The sequence below is a fragment of the Neovison vison genome, chromosome 6, assembly GCF_020171115.1.
Source record: "Neovison vison isolate M4711 chromosome 6, ASM_NN_V1, whole genome shotgun sequence".
Classification (NCBI taxonomy): Eukaryota; Metazoa; Chordata; class Mammalia; order Carnivora; family Mustelidae; genus Neogale; species Neogale vison.
Genome location: NC_058096.1, coordinates 207,075,886 through 207,099,704, shown reverse-complemented (window position 1 = coordinate 207,099,704; position 23,819 = coordinate 207,075,886). Strand labels below are relative to the sequence as shown.

The following is a 23,819-nucleotide window of genomic DNA, read 5'->3' as shown; positions in this document are numbered from 1 at the left end:
AAAAAGGAATTTGTTTATACTGTTATTTTGCATAGAGCTTTCTACATACCAAATAGGTCATACTGGTTCAGTCTTGGTCTAAATCTTTTCTTACTGACTTTCAACCTACTTGTTCTATCAATTACTGAGAATGGGTTAATGAAATTTCCAACTATAATTTTATGTTTGCCTATTGCTCCTTTCTATTCTATCAGTTTTTGCTTTACGTATTTTGAATTTTTTAAATTAACTTTACACATACTTAGGATAATTATGTCCTTTTGATTAACGCTTTTATCATTATGAAATGTCCATGGTTTAATCCTGGTAAAATAACTTGTCCTAATGTCTACAGCTGCTAATATTAACATAATGACTCTCTTGTTCTTCTGATTAGTATTTGGAAGATACGTCTTTTCTTATCCTTTTATTTTTATATTTCAAGTGGATTTTTTGTAGGCAATATATGCTTGACTTTTTTTTTAATGCAATGTGACAGTTTCTGCTGCTTAATGGGAATATTACAACCACTTACACATAAGGTTAGGGCTATCCCCGTGGACATATATGTACACCTACCATCTTGCCATATTCTACCCAGCATATCTATCCCCTGCCTTTCTCATTCTTTCCCTTTTATGGAGTAACTTTTTTGGGGGTCTTGCTGTTTTTATCTCCATCATTAACTTATTAGTTATGGGTCTTTACATACTCTATGATTCACAATACTCATGTCTAACTTGCCACGGTGTACCTTCAAATACTACATTACACATACTGTCTAGTAAAGAAACTATAATGCACTATACTTCCATTTTCCCTTCCTATGAGCCCTGTTTGCTCGTTAACATTCACATGTTGTAAACCTAAAGTTATGTTCATATCATTCTTAGTCTGAAAAGTCTATTACCATTTTCTTAGACTACAAATGAGGAGAAAACCTCTTTTCACTGACCTATGTGTTGACCTCTTCTGGCACTCATTCTTCTTCCACATAGATCCAGTCCTTTTCCAAAATGCTTTGCCAAAGTATTACATAGTTTAATGTGAATCAGCATTTTGATCACATTTCTAAAAGACATCAGGATTTCAACTTCATATAATGGTCATTTTTCCGCCATTTTTGTCATTTCTACATGTTATGAACTCCCCAAAATAATCACTGCTTCAACAGTCCACACTCCTTTATATTTAACCACACATTCCTTCTTTTCCTGGGAATGCTTCCTTCCTAGTCACACGCATCCATCAGGGACCAGAGGCCCGCATACTGAAAAACTCCCCTTGGTTTTCCTACGCTGTGTGCTAGCAATGCCCTCCCATACTTCTCAATGTCATTGCCGCCCTTTCCCTCCTAAAAGGTACTTTACTGCAAACACAACTGCAGAATTTTTAAATGAATGTTATTTAAAACGTTTCAGCTTCAGCATTTTAAAATGTTATTATGTTGTTCCCCTCTGGCTTCTGTCATTTCTGTTGACAAGTCAGACATCAATTTCATGATTGTTCCTTTGAATTTAATGTGTCCTTCTCCAACCCTGCTGACCCCCCACAAAGTGGCTGTTTTTAAGACGTTAGTTTTTAAGATAAGTTTAAGTGTGATGGGCCTGAATGTGGTTTCCTCTGGATCCAAACTGGATTTATTCAGACTCATGAATGGATAACCTTTTTTTTTTTTTTTTTGAAGATTTTGTCTGTTTATTTATTTATTTACTTGACACACACACACAGAGAGAGAGAGAGAGAGAGAGAGATCACAAGTAGGCAGAGAGAGGCAGGCAGAGAGAGATAGGGAGAAGCAGGTTCCCCGCTGAGCAGAGAGCCTGATGGGGGGCTCGATCCCAGGATCCTGAGATCAATGACCTGAGCCGAAAGCAGAGGCTCAACCCACTGAGCCACCCAGGTGCCCTGTGATATCTTTTTTTAATCAAAAATGTTTAGCCATTAAATCTTCAAATATGACTTTTGCTTCATTCTTTCTCTTCCTACAGGTCTCTAATGACAAATATGAATTCTTTTTATAGTAGCTCATATGTCCCTTGCGCTCTGTTCCCTTTGTCCCCTTCCCTCACCCTCATCCAATTTCTTTTTCTCTTGATGCTTCAGTTTCAATATATCTACTTCCTGCCTGAGCTCACTAATACTGTCTTCTATTGTGTTCAGCCTGTTGCTAAAACCATCAATGAGTTAATTTCAGGCATATTTTTCAATTATACAATATACATTTGATTCTTCCTATAGATTGCAAATATGTTGAAATTCTCCATTTTTCCTTGTTTTAACATATTAATTAGTTACTTTAAAAGACCTATATTCTAACCATACAGAAAAAAATGGTAAGATAAGTGATTGTTATTTTATAAAATGCCAGCAGGTTAAGTGAAATGCACACCTTCTTAAAAAAAATGACACTTCTTAGAAGGACAAGAAGAGGTCATGCTAAATTATAGTCCAGCTGTGCCTAGAAAAAAGTCCTTACCTTTGCTAAGGTTTTCTTGGAGTAAATGTCAGTACGAAGACCGAAGTTCTGCAAATCAATTGGTTTTTCCTTGTTCTTCTCAGGAAAATTTAACATCTGCTGAGCAGCAGGGACCTACGAGTCAGAAAAATGATAAATGGCTGTATTAACCTCCATAAAGTCAAGGGGATAGAAGTTTTTAAAGCACTGTTTAACAATGGCACGTAAGGTGATTAAAAAAAAAAAAAATACCCACACCTTCACCCCATACTTCCAACATTACAACTTAACTGTATAGGCAACATTTTTTTATCTCTATTAAATCCCAGAGAAAACAGGTAACAAGTTTTCTTTAATATGCTCTCCCATTTCATGTGAATTATAATTTATACCTTCAACTCATGTTATTCTAACTTAAGACTATATAAAATATGGTTGACATACTAATCTTTTCAAGAATATGTGTATGGATGTCCACTTTCCAAAAGTTAGGAAGGGGGGAAAAGTTTCACACAATCAGTGTATAATGTAATGATGCCACCTAATATTAGTCTACTAGTATAATAATTACTAGTAGTGAATTATAGTAATATTAGTGTAATAATTAAGTTACCTGAGGTGATCGAAGATGTAGAGGCACAAGCCCAGAGGGGGTATCAGCTAACACATTAAAATGAGGAGTAGGAGGAGGTCCCATAGCCATGGGTCGACTTTCTGGATCCACTTGGTAATTAACAAGCCCCCACTGCTCTAAAAAGGCATGAACCCTGGAAGAGCAAAGTTCTGAAAGTTAAAATCTAGAGAATGTACCCCGTGTCCTTCGTTATCACATTTCATTAAAAAAATAAGAACAACAGAACAAGTAAATGTTCTCCGTAGGCTATGAACCATCACAAAGTTAACTGACAAGTCTGGTTTGTTATATGAGGGACAATTTCTAAACACTCGATGTTGACAGCATAGCACCCCAAAACCTAGTACAAAAGCCCAATTATTTCAATCACAGAAATAAGAGAAGAAATGTTCATGTAAGTCCATAGTGAAAGAACTCATACAGACCAAACTCAAGTAAGGAGATTCACATTTGATGTGTTTCTTTAGACAGATCTAGTGGACAGAGCTTATTCACTCTCCCGCTCAACTCACTCTCAATCCCTGGTCATTCTAGGATTTCATTATAAAATAAAAGATGTCAATTGTAAAATCTTAAAACGAGGAGAAAACGCCAAGGTATTAAATACATTCAACCCCTAAATAAAAGACATTTGATTATGGTGTTTTATTAACAAAGAAAACATCAAGTGTAAGCACTCAAACATTAAACAGCAGGGCACTGGTAACCTCCTGAAGTGAAGCGTCTGAGAAAAAGTCAGGCGTTTTACCTCATCACAGCACACACGTCTCCAGTCAAGTTCCTCCGACAAGCAGTGCTGGTTAAATATTCTTGGGGGTTTAGGCGATATGTGTCAATCATAAAATTTCGATATGCCAAGTATCTAAAAAGCAGTGGCAAAATTCATAAGATGGACACACATCCTTTCAGAAATAATAACTCACAGAGCCAAAAATCATCACATTCCTCACAACCAAATCCAACAAAAAGTTAACATTCCAACCAACAGTATTAAGTACTTACAGTCATGAACGTAACCAAGGATAAGAACCCTTAATATGCAAAACAACTATTTACTAATATTTAACAACAATAAGTAAAATGGAGTAAAATCTGATGAAGTTAATATGAAGTAACACAGGGGCACGTGGCTGGCTCAGTTGGTAGAGCAAGTGACTCTTGATCTCAGGGACATGAGTTGGAGACCCACACTCGGCACAGAGTTTACACTAAAAATAATAATAGTAATAATAATAATAGTAGTAATAATGTGAACTAACATAAATACAAAACTGGTCACAGGGGTATATGGATAAATCATTAGTTCCCTGCAGAATTTGCAAATGACACCTGGTTACTTAGGCTGTCTCCCTAACTGTGTATCCAACCATAATTCATTTAAACCTCACAACTTCTCCATAAGGTAGAAGTGTACTATCTTTCATTTCATTTATCAATGAGCAAACTTAAGCACAGATTCAAGAATGTGTCCTAGACCACAAGACTGGTTAAGTGTGGAGCCAGAATTCAACACGGCGGGTAGGGGGAGTTAGCACTCTGGAATCTATGCTCTTAATACACGATGTGTCTTATTTCTAGATTATTCCTACAGCCACATGTGAATCTGGTTCCAACAATGGTTATATATCCAGCTAGACGAGGACTAAAATCCATGAGGCCAAAATCAAAGCTAAGACAAAAACAGATTAAAAAACTAAAAGAAAAACTGAAATTCTGAGTCACAGTAAATTTCACAACATACCAACATTTCTACAACAAAATATATATCTATTTTTTTCCAACAAAATATTTAAAACAAGATTGTTGAGATGCTTGAGACCCAGCAAAAGTTCTTGCCACAAAAGCAAATCAAAAATCTGGCAGGTTAAGGGCAGCTACATCAGAGTACAAAAGGTCTGCTCAAAAAAGGTCTTGTATAAGCACAGGTGGATAAACAAAGACCCAAAGGTAAAAATGTTTCAATTTAAGTGGACTAGCGGACTAAACTGCTAAACTGTGCTTGTAAACAGAAGACTGTCAAGAACCCTAAGTATCTATACAAATGCTGGCAATCAACATGTTAGCTAGATGAATATACCATGTCTAACTAGATGGAAAAACTAAAAGGGTTTCTTATGCCAACTCTCTGATTGTGGTTTTTAAATGAAACCTTACAGCTTTGTCATGGAAAGGCAGGAATTATCTCTGACATCTAAACTTAAACTCTCAAACTATCATGGACAATCTATTACAAGAAAATACTTATTATTCAATTATCTGTATTCTAACATGTGTTTTATGTGGACAATTATCCTTCCCTAACAATAGAAACATGAGACATCTATTTGTGAAATCACATAAGCATAACAAACAATGAATTAATGCTATAAAGACAATACAGAAAAGTATTTTACAATATGATAGGTGTGGATTTGTTTTTAGGGGGAAGGGTTTCCAGAAACATGTATTTAAGGGTCACAAGGCAAAGGGAAAAATACTTCCTAACAAGATTCTTCCATCCATGTTTTTGTATTTCCAATGTAAAGGCACAACAATGCTTATGTAATTAAGATCGATTTATAGGCAGCTGTGACATCATGTTACGCATTCCTTGAATTACTAGTCATTCATCAGGAAAACAAGATAAAGATGTCACTTTCTCCTAGCTTACTATACACACACACACACACAATCTATTACACACAGGTACATACAAGGTGGAAAGTGTCTGGGAGAAACCTGAACCCATTTTGTGAATGCCTGTTACCGAACTCAATTTTAGCTATAAGAGCTGACATCCATGTAGTTCAAGGTTGTAGGTTCAAGATGCAAATGAAAGAAAAAAATCTAGAAAAATTTCCTTTACAACAAGGAATTCTGTGTGGCTGAAATATGAACACTGCTCTGGACGGAATAACACATTTGCAGACCTCTACACATTAGCAAAAATGAACTCAGAAGTATCCTTTTAAAAACCCCTGCCCAACACATTCAAATGAACAATTTTTCTAGACACTGACCCCATTCTAAAGTAAGTAACAGTATCAAGATTACATCTTCACATTTCACTCACATTTCTGGTGTCTTGGATTTGTTTTTTCCATTGAAAAACTCAGGAAGAGCACGCCGTTCAATCACGTGAATACTGGGGAATAAAAAAATAAAAAGTCCTCTTGGAAAAATGAAATCTTGAAATTTGAACTAAGTTTGTTTAATTTTCAAAGAAAATTGGTAATTCCAAAAACTGAACATTATTTTCAGAATTTAATTATCTTGGGGCACTTGGGTGGCTCAGTCATTAAGCGTCTGCCTTCAGCTCAGGTCATGATCCCAGGGTCCTGGGATCAAGCCCCGTATCCGGCTCCCTGCTTCTCCTCTCCCACGCCCCCTGCTTGGGTTTCCTTTCTCACTGTGTCTCCCTCTGTCAAATAAATAAATAAAAGCTAAAAAAAAAAAAGAAAGAAAGAACTTAATTGTCTCATACAAGTTCTATGTATTAACAGCATAAAGCCTTCCCCTTCTCACCTGCAAAACTTAATTGTAGTTTTTCCATTCCCAAACCTAAACTCAAAAACTTCTATCAACACATTGAAAGCTATGTATTGCATTATGTTCTTGATATAACACATCATAAGTAGATGATGAGCAACAAAATACAGAGTTCACTGGAAATGGCCAGACATCACAGCAGCTGGCATGGCAACAAACTGATGAAGCGAACGACCAGCCAAAAGACTATGGAATTTACCAATAAGCAGTTTCTTGGGCTCTTAACATCAATGAACCCTTTTGCCCAGCCCTCAAAGAGTTTGTGCTGAACTGAATTTTTTTTTAAAAGATTTTGGTAATCTACTGCCTTTAAAAAGATTATAGAACTGAATTTTAATAGTGAGATAAAGGCACTGGTAATTTTATAAAGTGTTACAGGTAATAAGCACTACAGAGACCAGGTAAAAATCAAGTCTAATGCACGATACAAATGACCCAACTGTGTATATAGTACAAAGGTTTTGACGCTAATGCAGTGTTTTTATGATGATACTTTGTAGTTTCTCAGTGGCTTTCCAGATATGCAGTATGTACTGGTTATGCAGGGAAGAACAAATCAATAATTGTGACTGTAACTATAGGCATTGTCTGGCTGGCTTAGTCAGTAGAGCCTATGACTCTTTTTTTTTTTTTTTTTTTTAAAGATTTTATTTATTTATTTGAAAGAGAGAGAGAGAGAGTGAGAGAGAAAACACGAGTAAGGGAAGCAAGAGAGGAAGAAGCAGGTTTCCGCTGAGCAGGCAGCCCAATGCAGGGCTCGATCTCAAGACCCAGGGCTCATGACCTGAGCCAAAGCCAGATGCTTAACCCCTGAGCCACCCAGGTGCCCTGAGCATGTGACTCTTGATCTCAGAGTCCTGAGTTCGATCCCCATTTTAAACAGAGTTAATTTACTTAAAAAAAAAAAAAAAGCATTTATTCTTGCATCATTTGGGAACATTTAAATTGTTTGAACGGGATCTGTACTGCCAAATACTATAAATACAATGAATTAACCTGAAAACTTCTAGGAAGATAATTTCTAAGATGAATTAGTACTATATCAGGTTATAGTTATGTGTAACGACTTTCCAAGTTTTACTATAAAAACAGCTATAAGCAATTATATAGTTCAAACATGCCTCTTGCTGTTTTTATTGTTAAAGGTTAGGAAGCCCACAAAAAACCACAATTTCTATATTCACCAAGAACAAAACACACATGAATTTTGAACCCTAAGCACTTTCTTTTCTGAATTGCTGGTAGCTGATTCCTGAGGTTCTGAGAATGAGTCAGGAAGTGGGATGCTCAGAATCAGAAAACTGAAGTTATTCCAATTGTCCACTGCAATGGTGAAACGCTTCCACTGACACAGTACTTGTCTTTATAAAATAGGGATGGGAGTTACACCTCCATGATCCGTAAGAGTAAGCTTTATGTCATGCAATGGTTATGATGCAAATGAGCGTTTCTGTAACCTATAAAAACCCTCCAAGCTACATACTATTATGACTGCCTTTTTTTTAATTTTAGAGGAAAAGAACACAAGTTTCTCAATTATGCCCTTAATCCGAAAATGTAATTACAATTACCAACAGTAAAACTGAGACACTTCCAAATTTAAAAATCACATCGTCAATGTAATGAAGATTGACCTTCAAAGAAGAGCTATATACTTATTCTGTCCTAGGTTCCATTTATTCAAAACATTTAGGAATGCCATTCAGAGTTGATCTTAAAGGCATGCAGAGAAGTATCAATATTAGAGTCATATTTTGTGGTTTTTGGAAAAAAGTCAGGTATAGTTCCAAGTGAACCATATTCTTTTAAATTGGCTTCTAAAGATATATATGTGTATATATATATACACATGTGTATATATATATACACATATATATCTTTATGTCTAATGCATGTATATTTCTAAATATATGTATGTCTAAATGCATGTATAAAGACATATATATACAAAGACACACATAGATAAGATCACTTATCCTTAAAGAATAATGTTTACCCCTAAATCAAATAATACATTATATGTTAATAAAAAAAAACTGGGGCGCCTGGATGGCTCAGTTGGTTAAGCGGCTGTCTTCGGCTGTCTTCGGCTCAGGTCGTGATAGCAGGTTCCTGGGATCAAGCCCCACATTGGGCTTCCTGCTCAGCACGGAGCCTGCTTCTTTCTCTCCCTGTGCCACTCTGCCTACTTGTGCTCTCTATCTCTCTGTCAAATAAATAAAATCTTAAAAAAAAAAGAAAATTAAAAAAAAAAAAGTGATAATGTGTAATAATCGAGAGCAAGCAGTAGATCCAAATAAGACCACAAGACTCCAAGTAAGGGCAACATCACTGGAGTTAAGTGTACAACTTTCCAATGAAAGTACCTTAAAGGAGCTAACTATTTGGTGGGGCATATTCTGGTACACATATTTAAAAATAAAAAGCCTGGGTGCCTGGATGGCACAGTCATTAACCATCTGCCTTCAGCTCAGGTCAAGATCCCTGGGTCCTGGGATTGAGCCCCGAATTTGGCTCCCCGCTTGGTGTGAAGTCTGCTTCTCCCATTCCCTTGCTTGTGTTCCCTCTCTCACTGTGTCTGTCAAATAAATAAATAAAATCTTTTTAAAAAAAATAATAAAATAAATCTTGAAACACTGAAAAAAATTAAATTTAAAAATAATAAAATAAAATAAAAATAAAAAGCCAAATAAAAATCAGCCTGATATGAAATAGTCACACTTTGAAAATAATCACCAAATAAGATATATAGGATTACAACAATACTCCAGTGATGCCAAACGGTTGTGGTAAATGACAGGGAAGATGCTAAGGAAGGTGTTTTCTTGAACTTCTTTTTTGTAAAGATGTTTTACTCATCTATTTGAGAGAGAGAGAGAAAGAGAGACAGAGAAGGAGCAGGGGGAGGGGCAGAAGCAGATTCGCAGGGAGCCCAACGTAGAACTTGATCCCAGGACTCCTGGGATCATGACCTGAGCCAAAGGCAGACGCTTAACAGACTAAATCACCCAGGTGCCCCATTCTTAAACTTTTTATATATGAAAAGCATCTTAATGTTAAAAATATTTCTCACTGGGGTGCTTGGCTGGCTCAGTCAGTAAAGCTATTTGACTCTTGATCTCAGGGTTATAAGTTCAAGCCCCACAATGGATGCAGAACTCACTTAAAAAAAATTTTTTTCTATTAAAATGAAGCCATAGGGGCACCTGGGTGGATCATTGGGTTAAAGCCTCTGCCTTTGGCTCAGGTCATGGTCCTGGGGTCCTGGGATCGAGCCCCGCATCGGGCTCTCTGCTCAGTGGGGAGCCTGCTTCCTCCTCTCTCTCTGCCTGCTTCTCTGCCTACTTGTGATCTCTGTCTGTCAAATAAATAATAAAATCTTAAAAAAAAAAAAAATGAAGCCATTACTAGGTAGTGAGAGGAGGTCTTTTTAAAATGTACTTCTTTAATATGTGTTTTTTTCAGGGGCTTGAACTTACAGCCTGAGATCAAGAGTCGCATGCTCCACCAACTGAGCAGCCAGGTGCCCCTAATACTTTAAAATCATATAATGAATGTCTTTATTTTAAAATTATTAAATAATAAATTATTTGCCCATCTGAATTACAACTGATTCTAAATGAGTTGGTCTAACCTGAAAAAATTTTACAATCCCTAAGTACAACACATCATCATTTCCATCCCTAAACTACTCTAAAGACTCCAAAGTGAAAATAAAATCACTTTCCATCTCCCTTCAGCCATATTTGTTTTAAGATTTCATTTATTTATTTGACAGAGAGAGAAAGAGAGGGAGAGGACAGAGGAAGAGGGAGAGGGAGAAGCTGACTTCCTTCAAGGAGAAAGCCTGAAGTGGGACTCGATCCCAGGACCGAGATCCGGACCTGAGCAGAAGGCAGATACTTGACTGACTGAGCCACCAAGGCGCCCCCACCTTCCCCCCCTTTTTTAAGATTTCCCTTCATCCAATTTGACACTGATTACTGATACAGGGATTTGGGCAAGGAAGTTCTCCCATTCCTAAGAACCATACTCACCCATGTACACGGCCCACTCACCAGTTATAATCAAACCACGACGCGTAGCTAGGAATAATAATGTGATTGGTCTGCTCGGTTACATTATCTTCTCCAGGGTCAAGTGAGCGACTCTGATCACCTTTGCTAGGATCTTCATCTTCCTAAAGAAGAGAACCCAGAGTTTAGAGAAACAGAGAACAACAGAACATAAATTTTTTCCCAACTATTTTCCAACTACTCATATTATGGCACAAAATGAAGCTCCCTAATCCAATTTCAAATCTCGGAAAAACAAACTTCAATGAAAAGCAGCCTTTCACAGTTCTCAAAGTACCTTCATAAGATGTCCAAATGACACAGGAGACTCCTCCCTTTTACAGATAAGGTAATCAACTCATTGGAGAAGGCCCAAACCTTTTCCCACAGAAGCCTGCTTCTTACATGTCCGGTTTTTTTTTTTTTTTTAAGATTATTTATTTATTTGACAGAGAGAGAGATCACAAGTAGGCAGAGAGGCAGGCAGAGAGAGAGAGAGAGAGAGAGAGCGAGCGATGCGGGACTTGATCCCAGGACCCTGAGATCATGACCTGAGCCGAAGGCAGCGGCTTAACTCACTGAGCCACCCAGGCGCCCCTTACGTGTCCAGTTTTATCTAATCCTAGGATCACAGATCTAAATTACTTGTTCTCAAGTTATTTATAAGAAGGTGACTCAAGGACACTAATGAAGCGCAATGGCACACTTTCCCCTATCCCAAAGATTGACCAGTAAGGATCTGCTAGTGGCTATGTGCACCTTTTCTCATTCCTCACAATAACAGCAGGTATTATCACCTCTTTTACGGATGAGAAAATGATGCGCAGAACCAGTAAGTTGTAAAAAGAGTGTAACTCCAGAAAACCCAGTCTGAGGGCCTACACTCTCAACCATTTTCACTACTGAAAGTCAGCTCTCATTTTTGTCACATGTACAGAGGTTTTACAAATGATTCCACCAAAAAACCTGGCCTGGCTAATACAATAATTTAAAAATCATTGCTTTGGCTCAAAACCCAAGAACACTTCTTATGTAAAGAGTAGTAACAATTACTTTTAAATACTATCATGTAATACAGTTTATATTCAAATGGTTCCAAGAAATCCCAGAAATGCCCTTTATACATTTTTCTCCCCAAACCAGAACCTGTTCAAGGAATCCACATTATATGATACCACATCTCTTTAGTTTCCTTTAATCCCTGCCCCCATTTGGGGGGGGGGGTACCCCACGACATTCAAATGCTTCAAAACTCCAGAACAAATGACTTATGCAGTATCTAAAAATCTCTGTTTATATTACTTATCCTTCATAATTAACTTCTGATGAAACATTTTTACCAAGAATGCCAAAGGAAGGGGCACCTAGGTGGCTCAGTTGTTAAACATCTGCCTTCAGCTCAGGTCCTGATCCCAGGGTCCTGGGATCAAGCCCCGCATCATGCTCCCTGCTCAGTGGGAGGCCTGCTTCTCCCCCTCCAACTCACCCTGCTTGTGTTCCCTCTCTCATTCTCCGTCAAATAAATAAATAAAATCTTTATAAATAAAAACAAGAGAATACCACAGGCAGTAAGTTTTCTGACATTCAGATGTTTTCAATCTTCTACAGTTATACCATTATATCCATCGCTCTTTTATCTGTGGTGCTTTACTGTTTTTATTCTTATGAAATAATTAATAAATAATCGAAAATGTTCTGTGTTGAGTATTTATAGTGAGGATCTAGTATTACTGCCTAGAAACTTAAGACAATAAGTTTCTTAAGATTAATGAATACAGAAAAAAACATAATGTATGAAAGGCCCAAGGAAACTCTGGTTGTTACTTAAATGATTTTGCCAACTCAGTTAGAATATAAAAAATTTCCTTTACTCTAGGAAAACCAGGGAAAGACTGCCACTGGAATTAACAAAAGCCAGTAGTCAATGATTTAATTATCTGAGTGAGGGGACACACGGGATGACATTATGGGACCAGCGATTAACTGGTAACTATTTTCTTTTTTACTATTTTTTTAGTAACTCTTTTCTTTTAAGATTTTATTTATTTGAGAGAGAGAGCGAGCATGAGGGGGAAAAGGTGAGAGGGAGATGCAGACTCCCCATGGAGCTGGGAGCCTGATGTGGGACTCGATCTCAGGACTCAGGGATCATGACCTGAGCTGAAGGCTATCGCTTAACTAACTGAAGGCAGTTGCTTAACCAACTGAGGCACCCAGGCGTCCTTCTTTTTTCTTAAGATTTTATTTATTTATTTGACAGAGAGGCTCCCCTAGAGTAATTATTTTCTAACCAGCTTTGGTTTTAGTTATACAACAGACCTGGTCTTGGTTTCAAGATACTCCTTGTCCCTGGCATAAAAATAACCCTACAGGTCACAACTGTCTGGCTTATTTCGGTCTCTTCCACTGCCACACAACAGTATTTACACCAACCGATGACATCTTTTTACAAATATAACATCTGTTAATGGTTGCTAAGTAGCTCTTTAACTAAAGAAGTCTAATTTTATTTATTCATTTTAAAGATTTTATTTATTTATTTGACAGAGAGAGAGAGAAATCACAAGCAGGCAGAGAGGCAGGCTGAGAGGGGGGGAAGCAGGCTCCCAGCAGAGCGGAGAGCCCGACTCGGAACTCGATCCCAGGACCCTAAGACCATGAGCCAAACCAAAGGCAGAGGGCCAACCCACTGAGCCACCCAGGTGCCCCAAGAAATCTAATTTTAAAGAAAAAAATCATAGGGACTCCTGGCTGGCTCTGTCAGTAGAGTGTTCAACTCTTGATCTTGGGGCTGTGAGTTCGGGTCCACACTGGGTACAGAGCTTACTTAAAAATAAAATCTAAAAAAAAGAAAAAAGAAAAAAAAAACAAACTTCCAGGCACTAGGGTGGCTCAGTCAGTTAAGAGTCTGACCCTTGGTTTCAGCTCAGGTCATGACCTCATGAGTCCTGAAATCAAACCCCACATTGGATCTGCGCTCAGTGGGGAGTCTGCTAAGATTCTCTCCCTCTGCCCCTCCCCCTACTTGTGCAACACTCTCTCCGAAGTAAACAAATCTTTAAAAACTAAAATAAAATCTTAAAAGAAAAGAATCCTAAGAGTAATTTCCTTAAAGAGCTTTATGGAGTTGAGTTTCTCTAAAGTTTTTAGGAAAATCCTATCATAAACAGGTTCATTCCTTGAATGTATTAAAAAAACACAGTAAGTGTCAATTTGGGGGATTTCTCTAATTCAATGAAAAAACAACTACCCATTTTCAGCAAGGTGAGAGAGTTATTTCAAGAGGATTGTTATTTGAGGGATTAAGGATCAGTTACACTTAACTAGTAACACAGTCAAATATGATAGTTTGAATGAACAGGCCATTTACTAAAAATCCTGCCTGAAATCCAACACTTTTCAACATAATTATTACTAGTCTCTACCACAGGACTGATGGAACAGGAAGCTGCTGACCATGAGGGCTCAAAAAACGTTATGAGTATCCTCAAGGGCTGGGGGCTGGAGATGCACTCAAAGAAATGGAAGTGAGAAAGTCAAGGCGATCAACGTGGTCCCTGCTTAACCTGTCCTGTAAGAGGACACTTGGAACACTGCCGTCAGCTCTGATTACTACCTTGCAACCAGTGGGTGACAGAACCAGAAATGACAGCATAAGAGGAACACTTCATGAGAAGATAGAAATTTCCTCTCAATAAAATTTTCAGAGTCAAGAAAGACAAATTTCAGGAGTGTGTTAAAAAAAGATCAGAAGGGCCCTCAAAATTGAACATTTCTAAGGACACTTCTAATCAGTGTTCTTCCTGCTCCATGCAGAGGACCCTCAGATAGCTTCTTCTCCACCAGGCCTAACTAAATCATTACCTTTCCTCCTGCTGTGACTGTTTCTTCATCCTGTTCATCTGTAAAATCAAAATACATGATTTATTTAAAAATCAGGACTGCTCTTTGGATTACTTGAAAACCAAGGTAATTTTAAAAACTTTAATTGTTCCATACAGAGAATAGGAAAGAAATAAAGCATTACTAAAGCAAACCCACCTCTAGTAATTCAGTAAACTGAAATTGTACACAGAAGCACCAAAGTGAGTAGAACTTCATAGCATTAATAATTAAAAATTTCCAACAACAGGGAATTTGTAATTAATTACTACTTGGGCTACTATCTTAGTCATGATCTTGCTAATAAAAGGTAAAGGACTTGATTAGGGCTCTTGTCTCCTGCGATTTGATGAAACAAAGTAATGACATTTTGGATCTCAGAGGAAACGAGTGAAGGAAAAAGAAAAAAGAAAAGCTGTGAAAATCAGTCACTACAGACAAAGTCCTGGTAAGAGTGTTAATATATTCTGAGGACAGAGGACTCTAGGACAGCACTCCTGTGCTGGCCCTGCAAAAGCACAGGAGTAAACCCAAATATAATGTAAACAAGGCAGCTGATTTCCATAGCAAAAAATACCAGAATGGTTAATTGTCTATATATGAAGGCAGGCTGCATGTGCATTATAATGGCAAAGTTAATCAACTGAGACAGAGACCACGTGGCCCACAATGTCTAAAACATTTACTATCTGGCCCTTTCCAGGGTAAGTCCACCAGCCTCTATTTTAGAGAATATACAAAGATCAGTAGTACGTGAACAGGCAGTACTCAAACTTGCCAGCCACGGTCCAAATGCTAAGGACACAAGGAAGAACAAGAAAGGTCCCGACTTCTTGGAGTTTACATTCCAGTTACAAATGGCAAGAGAGAGAAGAGAAAATACACAAACAGGTATCAAATGGTACCAGAGGAAAACAAATCAATGTATTTTAGAGAGGGCCTGATGGGTGGATCCTTCCAAATACAGAAAGAAGGGAACGACAAAGCAAGCCTTTCCCAGACAGGAAGCAGCCCGGTCAAAGGGCAGCAGATGGGGGTGGACCTGCCGCCTTCACAGATCTCTAAGGTCACTATGAGCATCAATAAAGGCTAGGAGAAACGAGCACAGCACCAGGGCAGAGTGCAGGAACACAAGCAGAAGAACGAAAGTGAGACACCCCGGGACCTAACTCTGTGCTCTGTCGCTTAATAGCTGTACACTTGGAAACATTACTGAACTCCTCCAGGCTCCATCTCCTCATCAGTGACACGGGGCTGACATAGTTTTACAGTGAAATGTGAACGTATGGAGAATGACACCTGGCAGGAACTCATGCAAAACAGAGATGGCGATGTTGCTTGATGTGTCAGACAAACACCTGCCAGCGCGAATGTGGTAAATAAATCACGGTCACCCAGTTCTGCACCCTGACGACTTTTTTTCTAGGAAGTGAACAAACAGATCTAAATGACGTTGTCAAACATGAACTTCTTGTCCTTTGGATCTTGCTGAACCACATGATAAACAATTTCTCACTAAATGGTGGGAACACAACCTAATGATCTCTCCCTGGCCAAAATATATACCATTTAAATTTAGTCTGACAGATTTCTGTCCCTGCAGTAAGTAGTCTTGGTACCCAAGGGAAATAGACTTCTGATAATACTAAAGTAGGAGGGACAGATAACCTGCTTACTGATTGCTAAACAGTAAAAATAAACGTTCTTTTCCTCCTTTCAGATGTAGGCAATCACAGCCTCACCTCAGTCCCTAGATCCTGACCTTTCCGAGATCTCAAGACAGGAACGAAGTACTGGGTATACATAGCTAGAAGACATATAAGGCAAAATACGGACAAGTTAAAGCAATAAACAACTCTATGAAGAGGCATTCCCAGTTGCTGGATCAGTTACCCCGGCATGGTTCAGGTTATACCTAATGCAGAAAGCCAGATGTTTCAGTGATACATGGAAAAGCCAGCTGGTCCCTGCATGAGAAGCCAGGACAAGTTTCAAATTCCACAGACTCTCCAACTGTAATAAGCATCATCTTGGGCCATAACACCCTTACTGTTCAGACTTCAAACCATTCACAAACACTAAGGGAAGATCCCTTATATCCAGCACAAAGTCTTTTTTTTTTTTTTTTTTTTTAAGATTTTATTTATTTGTCAGAGAGAAGAGGGAGAGAGAGCGAGCACAGGCAGACAGAATGGCAGGGAGAGGCAGAGGGAGAAGCAGGCTCCCTGCCAAGCAAGGACTCGATGTGGGACTCGATCCCAGGATGCTGGGATCATGACCTGAGCCAAAGGCCGCTGCTTAACCAACTGAGCCACCCAGGCGTCCCCCAGCACAAAGTCTTAATCCAACTGACACCTCTATCTATTGCTTAAAACTGGCTTCAGTTTGACTCCTCTGATAAAGTCTATTACAAAAATTCTCTAATACTTACCTCCGCTTCTAAAAAGACAACTACCCGCTTCCTTAAAACTAAAGATTGATTCCTTTTCAGGATATATATTTAAGAAATACAAACTATTACTCTGTTTAGCAAACTGTTCCAGTGAAGATAATCATGTCTTAGGAATCATTTACCCTACTACATTACTGAAAATATAAAAGACTGCATACAGCTAGTTTTGTTTTCCTGGGCTTTGGTTCAGTGGTAAGTACCAGCTGTGAGACAGACAATATAAAAAAAGAAAATGGAAATTACAAATATTTATTAATATCCTATTAATAATGTTAAAGACAATTAAGAGGAACAATGTTTTGACAGCATTTCTTTTTCATTTATTTTGTCAACCTAACACCACCTTAAATAAACTGTCATCAAGACAATTCTCAATTCTTTAATTCTCTATTTTTTGACATAATCAAAAATGGAGCTGTCCACCAACGTTAAATGACAGGCTATACCCAGAAAAAGGAGGGTATAGTGAAATGAAAACCAAAACAAAACAAACCCTCCCCTACCTACCTACTCACAGCTGTCATCAAGAATCTCTGGAAAAGGGGCACCTGGATGCCTCAGTCAGTTAAGTGGCTGACTCTTGATTTTGGCTCAGGTCATGATCTGGGATCCACAGGTCCTGGGATCGAGCCCTGATTAGGGCTCCGCACTCAGCAGAAGTCTGCTTGAGGATACTTTCCCCCTCTGGCCCTCCCCTAGCTCATGAGCTCACACACACTTGTGCTTTCTAAAATAAATAAATAAATCATTAAAGGGAAAAAGAGACCCTTGGGGGTGGTGGAGGGAACAATCTCTGCAATTTGCCTGAAATACAGAATTCACTTAGTGAGGAGATGGAGAAACCAAAGTCTCATTTTCCACATTACCCCTCCCAGGTGGAAAATTCCCTAAAGTCAAAAATTTGATACATACTGAAAACACTAGATTCTCCTTTGATTTTTTTTAAAAACGATTTTATTTGAGAGCGAGGAAGCAAGGGAGAGAGCAAGAGCGAGGAGCAGAGGAAGAGGGAGAAGAAGACTTCCCGCTGAGCAGAGCCTGAAGTGGAACTCAATCCCAGGTCCCTGGGATGATGACCTGAGCCAAAGGCAGACACTTAACTGACTGAGCCACCCAGCAGCCCCTCCTTTGATCTTTTCAAGTGAAGAAAGAAACTGAGATCCATATATAACACTCGAGAACAAAGACGTTTACAACTACCTCTATCTTCTTAAAATGGAACAAGTGACTACCCTCCTCTTGTCTACCCAACAGCACATCCGTGGATTATGCCTCACTTGTGAAAATGTACTCTGTGACTTGTAAATAGTTTGAGCAGATGATGTGATTCTCATCTTACACTATTTAGAAAGCTAGAAGAAATACTTTAGAAAATAAAGCATTTAAAAGACAGCACACTTTTGTTCTGAAGAGGCAAAATCAAATCAGTAAGAATGGAAAAAATGGATCACAGGAAATTATATTTCCTGATATGGCAGCCAACGAAATGACAATGGTGCTGAAGGAGTCATGGTCAACATCTATGCTGGACAAAAAGGTAGCAATTGGAAGCGACATCTCTCAGGAAAGAAAGATTTGTCAAAGAAACTGAATCTTCAAGAGAAAAAAACCCACAAAGTGTCTAGACTGCTTTGGTTTTTACCTAGATCTGCGACAGTTCCTCCTTTAACAGGTGTGTTTTCACTGTCTTTCTTTGGGTTCACTGGAAAGAAAAAAAAAATCATGTTTTAGTGGGAAAGTTCCACTTTTTTAAAAGAAGAAAACAGAATAAAAGAGGACTGAAAACGACAGGAATCTCACAGCAAATCCGCAATCATCCAGTGTTCACCTTCATGAAAAACCCAAGCCCAACAGAGAAGGATTAACACTTACTTTAACAGACTACATTCTGTAATTAATTTCCCAAGCACCGATATTTTTCCATGACAAAAAGTACACAACACAAAAATATATAGGTCAAAACCTGAAAAGAACCTTTCAATCCTTTCCCCAAAAGTATTTTTTATTACATTTTCTGTACATTTGTTGATTCGATTTTTGTGCCATTCACTTAAATAAATTGAGGGAGAACTATTAATACCTTTTATATATCTATGTAGACTTCAAAACACATCTGAGGGTTTTAAATCTTATAGAAATGTTACCCCTACTGCGCTCTTCCTTAGCACTCTATTTTTCTCATTCAGTAGTGGGCCTGTATGACCTTTCCATGCTACGTATTTTTAGTTAATTTATATCTTTTATTTTTTTTGAAGATTTTATTTATTTGAGAGAGAATGAGAGGGGGAAGGGTCAAAGGGAAAAGCAGACCCCCTGCTGAGCAGGGAGCCCGATGTAGGAATCCATCAGGGACTCCAGGATCATGATCTGAGCTGAAGGCAGTTGCTCAGCTGAAGGCAGTGACCCAGGCACCCAATCTCTTTCATTTCCAATAAATCCACAGTGTCCAAAGGTGGGTCATAAGGTAACTAGTGCTATATTAAAGGAAACTTACTTTATTTGCAATTTTTTACTGCAGTGTAATCCACATTCACTTACTTAAAATGAGAGGTCTGAAATTAAAATTTGCTACTCAATGTACACATTATAAAACTGAACAGATACAACCAAATTGTGTTAAGTGCTTTTATCAATTTATACTACCACTGATAGCATTTGAGACTACGTACTTTCTCAAAACTTGCTTTCTAAGTTTTAAAAATCTAATGGATGAAAAATATTCCTTTAATAATTTATATATCAGGGGCGCCTGGGTGGCTCAGTGGGTTAAGCCGCTGCCTTCGGCTCAGGTCATGATCCCAGGGTCCTGGGATCGAGTCCCGCATCTCCTGCTGAGCGGAGAGCCTGCTTTCCTCTCTCTCTCTCTCTGCCTACTTGTGATCTCTCTCTGTCAAATAAATAAATAAAATCTTTAAAAAAAAAAAATTTATATATCATTGGTTAAATAAGATTGAGCATCTTTTCACACATTTATTGGCCCCGAAATTTGATAAAATTACCAGTACAAAATAGTCTGCCCCTTACTCTATAGGGTATAAGAATCTTTTTTTTTGGGGGGGGAAGATTTTATTTATTTATTCAACAGAGATCACAAGTAGGCAGAGAGGCAGACAGAGAGAGGGAGATGCCGGCTCCCTGCCAAGCACAGAGCCTGACGTGGGGCTCAATCCCAGGACCCTGAGATCATGACCTGAGCCAAAGGCAGAGGCTCTAATCCACCAAGCCACACAGGCGGCCCAGGGTGTAAGAATCTTTATAAAAATTTACAGTTCTAATTCTCTATTAAACGGCTAAGGAATATTCCCCCAACGTTAACACTTGCTTAAAGTACATTAGTATTTGGAAGTTTACTTTTACATTTAATTTGACAATTTAATCAACCTGAAGCTTTAATTTTTATTTATGATACAAAAAATAGAACTAAATTTTTTCCAGAGTATTTGTAGAACAGTTTAGTCTTTTCCCACAAATCGGTCCTGTCAAATTCATAATAAATTAATAAACAAACATGGATCTACAGTTGAACCAAACTTTCTACTCCACTGATGAATTCAGCCATTCCTGTGTCCAAATTATATTAAACCCATTATTATAGCTTTTCCTTTCAGTTAGTTATCTGTTAGAGGACTACAATCACCTTCGTAGCTCGTTTACTTAAAATAAATATCTGGGGAGCACCTGGGTGGCTCAGTCGGAAGAGCATGCAACTCCTGATCTCAGGGTTGTGAGTTCGAGTCCCAGAATGGGTACAGAGATTATTCAAATAAACTTTAAATAAATAAATAAATAAATAAATAAATCTGGAGGCACTTGGCTGGCTCAGTCAGTAGAGCATATGATTCTTGATCGTGGGTTTTAAGTTCAAGCCCCACACTGGGTACAGAGATTACTTAATAAAATCTTTAAAGAGAGAGAGAGAGAGAAAGAGGTGACTGTGTGGCTCAGTCAGCTAAGCATCTGACTCTTGTGATCAAGATACCCATCGGGCTCTGCACTTAGCACAGAGTCTGCTGGAGAGTCTTTTCTCCCTCATCCCTCTGCCCCCTCCAACACTTGCACTTTCACCTTCTAAAACAAACAAATAAATCTTTAAAAAGAAAAAAAAAAAAAAAACCTGAAAAATGTATATTGTAATCCCTACAGCAACTACTAAGAAAAAAGAGGTAAAAATCAAGTAGAGAATACGAAAATCTACATAACAGAACACAGAACAGTGGTTGCCAGGATATAGGAGGAAGGAGATAATCTACACGAACACCTAGTAAGTATGGGGTTTCTTTTCAGGGGGATGAAAATGTTCTAGAATTAAGAGGTGGTGATTGTACAACATAATGAATACACTGAAAAAAAAACAACTGGAGTGACTAAAATATACTTTAACTGGTGAATTTTATGCTATGTGAAGAATATCTCAATTAGAACTAGGCTATATAAAAAAGGAAGTCATAGAAGTTCTAAAATAAGAGAAAAGCTAGGACACCTGGGTGGGTCAGTTGGTTAGGCATCTGCCTTCAGCTCAGACCATAATGCCGGGGTCCTGAGATAGAGCCCAGTGTCGGGCTACCTGCTCAGCAGAGAGTCTGCTTCCCCCCTCTCCCTCTGCCCTTCCCCAATCCAACTCAGGCACTTTCTCTCTCAAATAAATAAATAAAACCTTAAAAAAAAAAAAAGAGGAAGAAGAAGAAAAGCAAACACAGAAGCCAGAATAGAACAGCAAAAGTAGTGGATTAAAACAAAAGAAGGGAGGAGATACAAGAGGGACAAACAAACAAAAAAATCATGATGGCAGACTTAAGCCCAACGACATCAATAGTCGTTATACCTCAGTGGACCACATACTCCAACTAAAAACAAAAAAAATGTGTATTGGGGTGGGGTGGGGGGGGGCAAATCTCAACAACATGCTGTTTAAAATCAACATGCTTTACATAATCAAAGTGAAAGTAACAGGAGGCAAGAGAAATGGAAGTCGGAAATCTAATGTGTAGGAACAAAGCTTGTGTAATTTACAAAACTACTCTACCGAAGTCCAGTGCAATGGAGACTAATTTAAAAAAAAAAATAAAAAAAACTAGAAATAAAGAAAAGGGTGTGGTGTGATGAGGATTTATTATCATCAGAGAAACTTGGCCTTCAAGAAAAGCACTACTGTGGCCTGTAGACACACATGACATAAGAGTCAATTCATCAGGACATGATGATCCTAAGTGCATATGCCCTTAAAGAGCAGAACTTCAAAGCACAGGAAGAAAATACATAAAGAAAAAATATTCACAGGAATCAGGGAAAAAAATAAATCCACAAATATAGTTAGAAGGGTCTAACATTCTCCTCCCAATAACTGATTTAAAAAGGTTAAAAAGTACACAGATAATACACCACCTTCTCATCTGTATATTGATTCTACTGGGATTTAAAAACCATTTATTTCAAGGGTGCTTGGGTGGCTCAGTCGTTAAGCATCTGCCTTCAGCTCAGGTCAGGATCCTAGGGTCCTGGGATCGAGCCCCGCATCAAGCTCCCTGCTCGGCAGGAAGCCTGCGTCTCCCTCTCCCACTCCCCCTGCTTCTGTTCCCCGACTCAGTGTTTTTCTGTCAAATAAATAAATAAAGATCTTAAAAAAAAAATAAAGAAAACATTTATTTCAAAGCATTGCTCAATTTAGAGAATGTTTCTTTCTTTCCCTCCTTCTCTCCCTCCCCCTCTCTCTCTCTTTCTGAGTAGGCTCTATGCCCACTGTGGGGCTTGAATCACAACCCTGAGATCAAGCATCACCTGCTCAACTATCTGTCCCAGCAAGGAGCATAAGAGAACTTTTTGGTCACAGTGTTTTTCTCAATAAGCAGCAAAAGTAGACAAAAAGACTGTGAAAGAGGTAATGTCATAAACACTTTCAACTTTGAAAATTGGGAACTAGTGGCACAGAGCAAGAAATGATTCATCCCATGGCATTGCTATGAGTGATTAAATCACATCTAATACTCTTATAGTCCAGGAAGAGGAATACAAACCATTTTTTGGAAGCACCACTTCCTCTATGTTGGGTACAGGTGTTGGGTCTTCCATGTCCTTGGTAAGATCTTCTTGCTCATCTTCCTCTTTCTGACTTCTGCGCTTCCCATACAGACTAGCTTGGCTAAAGCATATAATATATAAAAATATAAATAAGGTGACTATAGCTACTCACAGCAGATATTTCAGAGGCTTTACCCTCATTGTAAGAATCTATGTTCAGAATTGTTTTAAAAGACAAATAGAAATCAAATAAATTAGGTACATTTCCAAATTACATCAAGCCAGCCAGAAGGAAAATAAAAGTTATTGGGAGTTAAGAAATTGGCCCAGAAATCCTACTATACAAATTGCAGACAGCATCCTAAAGGGGGCTTAAATTACGTAATAAAAGAACATCTGCTAAGGAAATATGGCACATATTATATCTCACATCAACAATCGCTTATGTAAGAAATTTTCACAAAGACATGTACGACCATATTTTCCTGGCTCTTTTATATCAACCAAATATTAAGAACTGCAAAATAAAATCACTTAGGATGGTACCAATTTTGTTTGTGTGTGTGTAAAAATTGCCATTGCTCTTTCCTTCATTTAATTTAAAAACTAACACATTCCAGAAAGCAGATTAGGGTTCAAACAAGAATGGAAGGACTCCTTACCTTGAGGAATTAGGGAAATTATCATCTATCTCATACAATATGATATGCCAGAAACAAATAGGGTACCAAGAAAATAAGACTTAAGATCGAAGGTGACAGTTAAGCTAAACATTGGAAACAATTCACCAAAAAGTGGACAATGTTTTAGGATAAT

At 38.2% G+C, this 23,819-nt stretch overlaps 1 protein-coding gene across 3 annotated transcripts in view; it reads right to left on the bottom strand.

Moving 5' to 3' along the window:
* Positions 1–23,819, bottom strand: part of SMARCC1 (SWI/SNF related, matrix associated, actin dependent regulator of chromatin subfamily c member 1) — a 170,918-nt gene that overhangs the window by 79,422 nt on the left and 67,677 nt on the right. For all 3 annotated transcript variants that reach the window (XM_044253682.1, XM_044253683.1, XM_044253684.1), the window contains exons 11-18: positions 23,000–23,124; positions 18,631–18,690; positions 14,519–14,556; positions 10,658–10,779; positions 6,124–6,195; positions 3,820–3,933; positions 3,051–3,204; positions 2,459–2,572 (exon numbers count right to left, since the gene is read on the bottom strand). In XM_044253682.1, the coding sequence (XP_044109617.1) occupies positions 2,459–2,572; positions 3,051–3,204; positions 3,820–3,933; positions 6,124–6,195; positions 10,658–10,779; positions 14,519–14,556; positions 18,631–18,690; positions 23,000–23,124 (799 nt within the window). The remainder of the gene's footprint in view (positions 1–2,458; positions 2,573–3,050; positions 3,205–3,819; positions 3,934–6,123; positions 6,196–10,657; positions 10,780–14,518; positions 14,557–18,630; positions 18,691–22,999; positions 23,125–23,819) is intronic.